Consider the following 12,025-nt stretch of genomic DNA (forward strand, 5'->3'; position numbering starts at 1 on the left):
CAAGAACAGCCTTCTAAACCTCTTAAAAAACTAGAAACATTTTTGCAATAATTGACAAATGAACACTACATTTGTAAAGAACTTAAAAATTCAGAATGGAAAATTCATTATGGAAAAGACAACAGAAACATGGGCAAAGGATATGGACAACTCTAAAAACAAATTGGCCAAAAGCTTCTGGAAAAAATAGTAGATGACAATCTAAAGGGTATTCGAATAAATAGATTTTAAATCCTAAATTAAACCTAAAATGAAAAACTTTTAAATCTATCAAATTGTCAAAGACTTGAAAAAATGCTAGCAAACAAGGTAAAAACTTTTCTGGAATTAAACCTTCAGTGGTTCATACTTCAGCCCAATTAAATTCACTTCTAGGAATTTTTCCTCAAGAAATAATTATCTGCCAAAGATGTGCAAGGATATGATTGGCAGCATCATTTAGGGACAACTTGGGACTGGTTTAGAAATTATGGCACACATCAGCATGTTGGAATATTATGCCGCTATTAAAAACTGCTTTTGAATAGAGGAAAATGTATGATTGTAAAATAGTGGTCTGGTGGGATTAGGTGTGATTTTAACTTCTGGATTTTTCAAGTTTCCACTAATGGGTTTTCTTTATAACAAAGAATTTACAAAATGGGTGACAAAAGGAAATGAAAATAACATGGCTGAGTGGTTTTACTAAACAACCCCATATGGGTGAGGAGGCTAGAAAGTTTGGGAGTAGTATGTTCAAAGCCTAAACCAAGTATTCTGTGAAAATCCTTTGAGTTGCTTTTTTCCCCCAAATGAGAAGTTGCTTCTCTAGCAGCTGCCTTGGCAGCTCAGCAGTGGCTGCCTAGAAGGGTGTGGGAGGAAAAATGCACAAACGCACTTACGAATGGAATGTGTTTTGCAAGAGGCCAAGTTGGCAGCTTTGGCTTCCAAAAGGTGGGAGCAGCAGAAAGAACAATGTGTGCAGACTGGAGCCTCAAGAGACTTTATAGTCTGGGCCTATCTCTGCAGAGTTCTAGAGTTGGGGGCCCATGGGGAAACTTCACCCTGCCCATCGAGAAAAAGGAAAGCCTTGGCTGTCCCTAGGAGCAAAGGGAGTGCTCTTGGCACAGGGAGCCTTGATCTGCTCTGTGAGTCTGCAGTTCAAAGATGATCCTCAATAAAATGTAGGGTTTCCCTAATTTAATTCTCATAACCACCTTATGAAGTAGGTAATTATGTTGCCATCTTTAAAATGAGGGAACTGAGAGTTCCCTGGTGGTCTAGTGGTTAAGATTCTGCACTTTCACTGCTGTAGCCTGGGTTCAATCCCTGGTCAACCCTCTTTGGGGAACTGTCAAGCGGTGTGCTGTGGCCAAAATGAAAAAAAATTTTCAATGAGGAAACTGAGGCTCAGAGAGGGAAAATAATTCATAACATATTCCACTACTCGTCTTTTTTCACAAACTGAATTTTTGAATATTCATATCCTTAAAAGTAGATACATCCTCATTTTACAGAGCTGTGGGAATGGGCTCAAACAAGGTTAAGTGACTGGCCCAGCAGCAGAGCTGAAGTGCCAACCTTCAGGCAGACTTATTTTGTGTCTCAGGACTGGAGTCTCAAGAGGTGAACAGCAGCTAAACTCCCACAGCTTTGGAGTTCTGCAGTAGGAAAGAATCCAGCAACACTGTTTCAAGATGTTCTCAAGGCCTTGCAGCTGAGATCAGCAGTCCACCTAGGGAATTTTCAAGGGAACTTCAAATGGTAGTATCTCAATCCAAAATCAAGCTCTTCAGTTCTGGCTTCTGGTTCCCAACTTCCAGATCTTGTGGAAGTTGCATTTAAAGGATTAAACACGGACTCAAATGCCCAAACTTAAAAGTTAATTTTAAGTAAATTATTTTTTTCTGATTATAAAACAAATATGTGCTGATTTAAAAAAACAAACCAGCCTACTTTCAAAAAAGCATTTGGTAAAATTGAATCTGCCAGTCCCACCAGCCAGAGATAAAAACTGTTCATATTTTGCCATATAGCCTTCCAGGTTTTGTTCCAAACCTATGCATATCTTTTTTCTACTCAACTGTACAGACTATTCTGTAACTCTCCATGCATTATACAACCTATGATATACTATGAATGCATAATCTCATCTTCACAACAATCCTGTAAGATATATACCATTGTTATGTACCAAGCACAGAGGTGTTAAATAATTTATTCAGGTTCACACAACTAAAAGTAGGAAAGCTGGAATTCAGAGTCAGGTAGTCTGGATCCAGAGGTCTGCTGTTGCTTGTAGATCTTTCACTAGATTTTATTTACACACACATAGTTTTTAAAGGATAGAATTCCACTGAATAACCCTTTAGCATCTCCTGCATACGTGTTTTTGAGAAGCTATCTTGTTACTGTAGGGTAATACTCTAGGAGTAGAACTGCTGGGTCCTAGAGTAGGGAGCAATTTACAAAGTGTTTTGGAATGATACTGCTGGACAGATGAGTTCATCTTTTCAGAAGGGCAGCTGGTATCAGCTATCAGTTTTGGAACTGTGTGTGCCTGTGCCCATGTCCTTCCCAACACAGAATGTTGATAATTTGAAAATTAATTTTTTAAAAAGCAAAGGTTTTTTATTGAAATTGAAGCTTCTAAGTTAGGACTGCTGGTGTTGGAGGCACCTACTGGTAAAGGTAACACTGCAGTCACTCTGGAAGGGAGCGTTCCTAAAAATTGAACTGTAAGAGGGTTTCCTGGGTTGGTTAAAAGCTGAGTCTTCTATTTTCCTCTGTGGACCTGCCAGATTTTCAGTCAGCCTTTTTCTTTCAATTTTATAACAGTCATTCAATAGAAAGTAGTTTGCCTTACAGAAATTTGCTTCACAGATGTTACAACTTTGACAAACCACATACTGTCTGGGTTTTCTCTTCCTGGTTTCCTTACTTATATACAGTATACCGTTTAATAGGAGTGCTACATAAATAAGCACCTGCTAGAATACTTGTATATAAACCCACTGACACCAAAGTACAAACTGGTAGCCTCCCCTCAAAGATGAGGTTTTAATTTTAGGTATTTATTGAAAATTTGTACATGCCATATAAATGGACTAGACTCTTAAGTGAGTACAATGTTTCCACAAACTGTCTGCTATATAGAGAGGTCTGGCAGCCTGTGGAGTGCCTGCAGCCTGACCACATTTTCTGCCATTGCCCACAAGGGATTAAGAAATGACACCCGGAAGGTGGTGGGCAGACTCACAAACACATGTTTGTGGAATGGTGCTTTCCTCTTCATCTTTTATTCCCATCAGTCCTAGGCCAGAGAGCGATCCATGAGTGCTGTAATGGAGGAGGAGTAGACAGTTAACCATTCATTCAACCCTGTTGACAAAAAGTAAGGTAAAGGAGAAAGGGTTTTTTTGTATGTGTGTGTGCCATGGGGGTGAGGGCCAGGTAGGCAGACAGCCTATGGAAAGCTGCCTGCTGAAAATAGTTCAATGGAAAGAATACTGACTAGTCCCAGATGCCCAGAATCAAATCACTGCTCTGCCACTTAACAGATGTGAGGCACATCTCAACTAAGGGTGAATGATCTCAAACTCAGTTTCTTCAACGATAAAGAAATATTAAATATTTAAATTACTATCTCACAGGGCTTTGGGAAGGACTGTAGACTATACCAGCTAACATATTAATGTAGATGGAGCACTTACTGCAACTAAAGCAGTAAGAACGGTAGATGTGTCCTCATTTACTCCTCCCAAACAGCTAATGTACCTTGAGTAGGTACTGCTGTAGATAACAACAGACTGTCATCAGAATCCTTTTAAACTGCTGTTAGAATGTTGTTTTGCTAAAACTACTTCTGTAGCACCTATCACATGCCACGCACTACTTAAAAATGTTAACTTTTAATATGTTGTGAAACACCTAGCATATTGCTTAGAATTTAGGAGTCACCTGATATATTTTAGTTTCCTACGACCTCATAGTGAATACTCATGGAATTGGGTGAAAGGGCTGAGGTGCTCTCCAAGGCGGAGGAGGCAGAAATGAGCAAAGACAAATCTGTCTCCACCTAATGTCTGAACTTAAGCTAACAAGCCACAGGCCTTTTGAGTATGGAGAACTGGAGTTCTGAGTGCTGGAGAGTGGCTCTGAAATTAGAGACAATCATAATTCAAATACAGTAAAGAATCCGCTTGCAATGCAGGAGATCAGGGTTCGATCCCTGGGTCGGGAGAACGGAATGGCAACCCTCTCCAGTAATCTTGCCTGGAGAATCCCATGGACAGAGAAGGCTGGTGGGTCCATGGGGTCACAAAGAGACGTGACTGAGCGAGTAACAGTTTACACTTAATAATTCAAGTATTAATTGTGCACTTACAAGCTGTTGTAACCTTAAGCAAGGTGCTTAACCTGAGCCTTTTCCTCATCTTGTTAAAATGGAGATGCAATAACCTTAACCAAAACTGCATGTAAAACACTTAGCACTACTTGACATTTATTAAGGGTTTGATGAATTACAGCAATTATTAAGAGCTGAGTCAAGCTCCCACCATGAGGGAAAACCTTCAACTCTCCTTGCTACTCCTTCCTGAGCCACTTTTACTGTTTCTCAAGTGTTATCTGCTGGCATCATGGAGACACTGCACAGAAGAGGCCACAAGCAGTCAGTCACACAGAAGGCTTATAGCTCGGGGAAATAACATACTCCTGCTGCTGGCTACAGATCATTATGACTACAGAAATGAGAGTGTAACTTTTGAAACAAAGGACCAACATCAGGTTTTGTTACTACAGGATTTGCTGTTTCCAGTTTTCTCCTGACTTGTCAAACATGCCTTTGGGACCTTTGCCTCAGTCAGAACTTAAGCTTTTTTGCTCCCTGACCCAGTGTTCCCACCTCTAAGGCCTCATCCCCTGAGAATATCCCAACCACTTCTAGAAGAAGAAAGCTTTGACCCTCTCTTGGCTTAGTTTACCTACACAATGGGGGTAGAATACTTACAAGCTAAGTATTCTACTTGGTACATGAAGATTTGCCTATTTTACCTCAACCTCCATAGCACTTGCTCTGAGAAGTTTTGTCCAGGCAAGTTCAAGTTTGCCCCTTTTAGAGACCAAACTGTTAACCAAAAAGCTTTTTTTCTCTTTCTTTGGCAATTGTGGGTCACTTTTTAACCTCTTACTGTTAAGTCTACCTATAAGCCTGTTTAAAGTGTATCAGTCCAAGATTTTTTTTTTTTTTTTTTTGCTGTAAACATCTAGTAATTATTTCTGTTTCTCAGAGACAGTAATTCTTATAAGCTACCCAGCAGGAAGCCTGTTTCACTAGGCTTCCTAATACATATTATAAGAATTTTATAACAGGAAATTAACTTCTGATCCAGGATTCAAGGCCTGAGGCATTCATTCATGTTTCACTACCTGGAACTCTGGGCCTGTGAAATAATCCTAGAATGTCAGAATTTTAAGGGACTTATTAGAAATAATACAATCCAGTGATTTTCAAACTGCTTATTTCAAAAGAGCCACTGCCCTCTTTCCCTCCTCCCCCAATACACATTCATTCATATACCTACTCACCCATTTCAGAACTGCTCATCTTTATGCCTCAGTAAAGATTTAACATCAAAATTTTTCTCTTTAATAAAGGGTTTTATAGTTTAAAGAACTGATCCCTGGTGGCTCAGTGGTAAAGAATCTGCTTGGAATGCAGGAGACCCGGGTTTGCTCCCCAGGTTGGGAAGATCCCCTTGAGAAGGGAATGGCAACCCACTCCAGTATTCTTGCCTGGGAAATTACATGGAGCCTGGTGGGCTACAGTCCATGGGGTTGCAAAGAGTCAGACATGACTGAGCTATTAACACTTTCATTTTTACAGTTTAAAGTATTTGAAAATTACTGACTTATTTTAAATCCCTCATCTTACCAAAGGGAAATAGATCCATAATAGGAAGGTGGCTTGGCCACTACTTGTCAGAAAAGTTAAGTGATACAGCTGGGACTAGACCCAGAATCCTGCTTCACCACTCCTCAGGCTTAGAATCAACAAAACAGGCCCTATCTCTTAACAGAACTGGTAAAGGGGGAAAGGGCAGGGAAGATAGGAACACATTCCTTATATGTGGGAAAGGTAGGCTCTGGTCACATCTGAGCCTGTACCTTGCCTAGAAGTTGACCATTTTTTACTCAAGTGCCTCTTGTTCTAGAGAGGCTGCAGGATCTAAGATCTCTGCCTTTAAACTGGGATGAACCATCTCTTTGAGGGACCACAAAATGTAGTTATAGAAGAGCAAATACATGTAAAATAGGAATACAATAACCTATCTCTTAGCACTGTGAGAGTTAAAGAGATGATTCATTTCAGTCTTCATTTATGTGCCTGGACATCAACCAAAGGCCTTTCTCCAATAAAAACTTAAGTCCAGAGGTCAGAATCATGAAGGAACAACCCTTCAGTCCTTACCTCTTGGTTCCTGGCAGCAAGATCAGGCAGAGGGTGCCTGGGCACAGGTTGTGGTAGAGCTTTTCTATCTTCCGGCCCCAGTGCCAGGCAGCTATCTTTGGATGGTCCACGTTCAGCATCTAGGATCAAAGCCAGATATAGACACTCAGCCAGGGTACCCAATGCTCACTTTTGGACAGATGGCAACATTCCTCCTCAGGCTCCCAGGAAAGGCTCTGTTCAAATCCTCAGTGTGAAGCCAGAATCTATACTATAGGGTTCCCGGCCCATCCCAGCATCCCCAGGCTTTCAAGTCAGTTTAGGACAGCTACTGTCCATTCCTCCAGATGGATCTTCCAGGGCCCTGAGTTAGGGAAACCAAATCACTAAGGAGAGCTCTAGTCTGGCCTCTGCTATTAAGCATATTTGTGACCTGGGCAAGTCATTCACGAGCTCTCATCTCTATTTCTCATCTGCTAAATGTGGGACTTGAGACTAGGGCAGTTTCCCAAACTTAAGCCACTCACCTCCTATCTTCACCCTTCTGTTGGATATTCCCTAATGGTTTTCTTTAAAGTGAATCAATTTCCTCCTTAGCTTCATCTAAGTAATACTAGGGATCCCTGGGGGCTCAGATGGTAGAGTCTTCCTGCAATGCAGGAGACACAGGTTCAATTCCTTCTCCCTAGAGAAGGAAATGGCAATCCACTCCAGTCTTCTTGCCTGGAAAATCCCATGGATGGAGGAGCCTGGCAGGCTACATACCATGGGGTCACAAAGAGTTGGACACGACTGAGGGACTTCACTTTCACTTTAAAAATAATACTATCCATGTAATCACAGGTTCAATGTGGTGGTTGTTACCTTAAATAAATATTAGAAAAAAAAGTTCATAACTAAAAAAAGGTGAAAAATGAGGTCCACCTACAACCACCAAAAATCATCTTGTGTATATATACACTGCAGGAAACCTTAGATCACTTAAGACTGGTCCAGCTCTCCAACTTCCTGTATCAACCCCTCAAAATCCCTTGGAGAGCCACCTCAAAAACTTGATTTTAGCAAGTTTGGAGGAGACAAAGTATGAGATATCTTGGAGAAAGAAAGGTGTGTCCAGGGCTGGAAGAAGCTGGAGAGTGAAGTTAAGTGCCAGGAATCTCATGACTAATTTCCATAAATATCAGAAGGCCAACACCAAGACCAAGAAAACTAAAGTATCTAGCTACCTTTCCCCTCAAGCCCCAGGATACAGTCATTAACTCACTCACCTGCCAGGCCTCCTGCTCTGAAGGGGGAGGTATGACACGAACCCCTGGTAGCCTTGATTCGCGAGGTAAGCCCCTGAGCCAGGCATGGAGGTGCCTGGGGGTTAGGGCATGCCTGCCTCTCAGCTTCCAGTCCTTGCCCGTGAGAATGTTGAGGGCCCTCTGGGCACTGCCAAATGTTTTGAACCCTGAAAACAACAATACTCTGTTCTGTTATTAAGGACCAAAAAGAAGAAACCAAAAACAAAACTGATCACCATCCGAGTTAGAGCTCACCCGGAGCCAAGGAAGAAGGACAAAATCAGGAGACGCTGACCTGATCCAGCCCAGGAGAGCCTATTCGGTGAATGTTTCCTTTTTCTGACCTCATGGTATCACCATCTTTAATCTCCTTCCCCAAGGCTATATTTGGTGGCATAGACTTACTCAAGAAACAATATCCTTTCTGCTTTCCACTTTTAAGATCTTTAGGCAAGATCATAGCTTCCAGGCCCAGGAAGATGCTACAGTGTTGCAACAGGTGTTCTTTGAAGGTTTCACTCACTCCAGACAGGTATATAGTACCACGGTTCTCAGAATCTTGTTCCAACTCATTCACAAGCGTGTCACAATCAAGGGTGAGTTCTGTCACAGGCCTCTGCACCTAACCAAGGAAAGATGGCATTAGTGCTAAAAAAGTCACTACTTCAATCCCCAGGCCTGTTACATAGTAGCAAGTAACTTAATTCTTCAGTTTCCTTATCTATATACAGAGGCTAATGATAACTGCCCCAAAGAACTATGGTAGTAACTTACATAGTAGATAAATAAATAAAAATGTAAATATTTTTGTGTAAATAATACTCCCTTACCTTTCCTTTTCACCCCAACACCTGCAATGGAAATCAGTTCTCTGCCATCTACACCAATGAAATTCTGGTTTAATTACATAAGAAACATCAAGATACCATTGATTTCCCTGAAAGCTAAAGGGCAACCATAAAACAAACAAACCATTTAGATCTAAGTAGTGATAGAGAGTCCAAGGTAAGAGAAACCCAAGTAAGACGGTAGGTGTTGCAAGAGGGCATTGGAAGGCAGACACACTGAAACCATAATCACAGGAAACCAGCCAATCTGATCACATGGACCACAGCTTTGTCTAACTCAATGAAACTAAGCCATGCCATGTGGGACCACCCAAGACGGACGCGTCATGGTGGAGAGGTCTGACAGAATGTGGTCCACTGGAGAAGGGAATGGAAAACCACTTCAGTATTCCTGCCTTAGGAACCCCATGAACAGTATGAAAAGGCAAAATGATAGGATACTGAAAGAGAAACTACCCAGGTCTGTAGGTGCCCAATATGCTACTAGAGATCAGTGGAGAAATAACTCCAGAAAGAATGAAGGGATGGAGCCAAAGCAAAAGCAATACCCATTTGTGGATGTGACTGGTGATAGATGCAAGATCCGATGCTGTAAAGACCAATATTGCATAGGAACCTGGAATGTCAGGTCCATGAAACAAGGCAAATTGGAAGTAGTCAAACAGGAGATTGCAAGAGTGAACGTCGACATTCTAGCAATCAGCGAACTGAAATGGACTGGAATGGGTGATAACTCAGATGACCATTATATCTACTATTGTGGGCAGGAATCCCTTAGAAGAAATGGAGTAGCCATCATGGTCAACAAAAGAGTCTGAAATGCAGTACCTGGATGCAATCTCAAAAATGACAGAATGATATCTGTTCATTTCCAAGGCAAACCATTCAATATCATGGTAGTCCAAGCCTATGCCCCAACCAGTAATGCAGAAGAAGCTGAAGTTGAATGGTTCTATGAAGACCTACAAGACCTTTTAGAACTAACTCCCAAAATAGATGTCCTTTTCATTACAGGGGACTGGAATGCAAAAGTAGGAAGTCAAGAAACACCTGGAGTAACAGGCAAATTTGGCCTTAGAATACGGAATGAAGCAGGGCAAAAACTAATAGAGTTTTGCCAAGAAAATGCACTGGTCATAGCAAACACCCTCTTCCAACAACACAAGAGAAGACTCTACACATGAACATCACCAGATGGTCAATACCAAAATCAGATTGATTATATTCTTTGCAGCCAAAGATGGAGAAGCTCTATACAGTCAGCAAAAACAAGACCAGGAGCTGACTATGGCTCAGATCATGAACTGCTTATTGCCAAATTTAGAATTAAATTGAAGAAAGTGCGGAAAACCAGTAGACCATTCAGGTATGACCTAAATCAAATCCCTTATGATTATAGAGTGGAAGTGAGAAATAAATTTAAGGGACTAGATCTGATAGACAGAGTACCTGATGAACTATGGACGGAGGTTTGTGACACTGTATAGGAGACAGGGATCAAGACCATCTCCATAGAAAAGAAATGCAAACAAGCAAAATGGCTGTCTGGGGAGGCCATACAAATAGCTGTGAAAAGAAGAGAAGTGAAAAGCAAAGGAGAAAAGGAAAGATATAAGCATCAGAATGCAGAGTTCCAAAGAATAGCAAGGAGGGATAAGAAAGCCTTCCTCAGTGATCAATGCAAAGAAATAGAGGAAAACAACAGAATGGGAAAGACTAGAGATCTCTTCAAGAAAATTAGAGATACCAAGGGAACATTTCATGCAAAGATGGGCTTGATAAAGGACAGAAATGATATGGACCTAACAGAAGCAGAAGATATTAAGAAAAGGTGGCAGAAGAACTGTACAAAACAGAGCTTCATGACCCAGATAATCACGATGGTGTGATCACTCTCCTAGAGCCAGACATCCTGGAATGTGAAGTCAAGTGGGCCTTAGAAAGCATCACTATGAACAAAGCTAGTGGAGGTGATGGAATTCCAGTTCAGCTCTTTCAAATCCTGAAAGCTGATGCTGTGAAAGTGCTACACTCAATACGCCAGCAAATTTGGAAAACTCAGCAGTGGCCACAGGACTGGAAAAGGTCAGTTTCCATTCCATTCTCAAAGAAAGGCAATGCCAAAGAATGCTCAAACTACCGCACAATTGCACTCATCTCACATGCTAGTAAAGTAATGCTCAAAATTCTGCAAGCAAGGCTTCAGCAATATGTGAACCATGAACTTCCAGATGTTCAAGCTGGTTTTAGAAAAGGCAGAGGAACCAGAGATCAAATTGCCAACAATCGCTGGATCATGAAAAAAGCAAGAGAGTTCCAGAAAAACATCTATTTCTGCTTTATTGACTATGCCAAAGCCTTTGACTGTGTGGATCACAATAAACTGTGGAAAATTCTGAAAGAGATGGGAATACCAGACCACCTGACCTGCCTCTTGAGAAACCTGTATGCAGGTCAGGAAGCAACAGTTAGAACTGGACATAGAACAACAGACTGGTTCCAAATAGGAAAAGGAGTATGTCAAGGCTGTATATTGTCACCCTGCTTATTTAACTTATATGCAGAGTACATCACGAGAAACGCTGGGCTGGAAGAAGCACAAGCTGGAATCAAGATTTCCAGGAGAAATATAAATAACCTCAGATATGCAGATGACACCACCCTTATGGCAGAAAGTGAAGAGGAACTAATAAAAACCCTCTTGATGGAAGTGAAAGGGAAAAAAGTTGGCTTAAAGCTCAACATTCATAAAACTAAGATCATGGCATCTGGTCCCATCACTTCATGGGAAATAGATGGGGAAACAGTGGAAATAGTGTCAGACTTTATTTTTTGGGGCTCCAAAATCACTGCAGATGGTGATTGTAGCCATGAAATTAAAAGACGCTTACTCCTTAGAAGGAAAGTTATGACCAACCTAGATAGCACATTGAAAAGCAGAGATATTACTTTGCTAACAAAGGTCTGTCTAGTCAAGGCTATGGTTTTTCCAGTGGTCATGTATGGATGTGAGAGTTGGACTGTGAAGAAAGCTGAGCGCCGAAGAATTGATGCTTTTGAACTGTGGTGTTGGAGAAGACTCTTGAGAGTCCCTTGGACTGCAAGGAGATCCAACCAGTCCATTCTGAAGGAGATCAGCCCTGGGTGTTCATTGGGAGGACTGATGCTGAAGCTGAAACTCCAATACTTTGGCCACCTCATGCAAAGAGTTGACTCATTGGAAAAGACCCTGATGCTGGGAGGGATTGGGGGCAGGAGGAGAAGGGGAAGACAGAGGATGAGATGGCTGGATGGCATCACCAACTCAATGGACTTGAGTCTGAGTGAACTCCGGGAGTTGGTGATGGACAGGGAGGCCTGGCGTGCCATGATTCATGGGGTCGCAAAGAATCGGACACAACTGAGCGACTAAACTGAACTGAACTGAGTCATAAAGAGTAGAAGGACAATGCCAATGCAGT

General features: G+C 41.6%; 1 protein-coding gene across 11 annotated transcripts in view; it reads right to left on the reverse strand.

Moving 5' to 3' along the window:
- Window positions 1-3,032: 3,032 nt before the first annotated feature.
- The window catches only part of REXO5 (RNA exonuclease 5), a 60,788-nt gene continuing 51,795 nt past the window's right edge, over window positions 3,033-12,025 (reverse strand). For all 11 annotated transcript variants that reach the window (XM_086375394.1, XM_086375391.1, XM_086375387.1 and 8 more), the window contains 4 exons: window positions 8,122-8,338; window positions 7,699-7,883; window positions 6,452-6,570; window positions 3,033-3,318 (listed from right to left, as the gene is read on the reverse strand). In XM_086375394.1, the coding sequence (XP_086231520.1) occupies window positions 3,201-3,318; window positions 6,452-6,570; window positions 7,699-7,883; window positions 8,122-8,338 (639 nt within the window). In that variant the 3' untranslated portion in view covers window positions 3,033-3,200. The remainder of the gene's footprint in view (window positions 3,319-6,451; window positions 6,571-7,698; window positions 7,884-8,121; window positions 8,339-12,025) is intronic.

The sequence above is a fragment of the Bos grunniens genome, chromosome 25 (genome assembly GCF_055505025.1).
Source record: "Bos grunniens cultivar Pamir isolate PY7600 chromosome 25, Bosgru_T2T1.0, whole genome shotgun sequence".
Classification (NCBI taxonomy): Eukaryota; Metazoa; Chordata; class Mammalia; order Artiodactyla; family Bovidae; genus Bos; species Bos grunniens.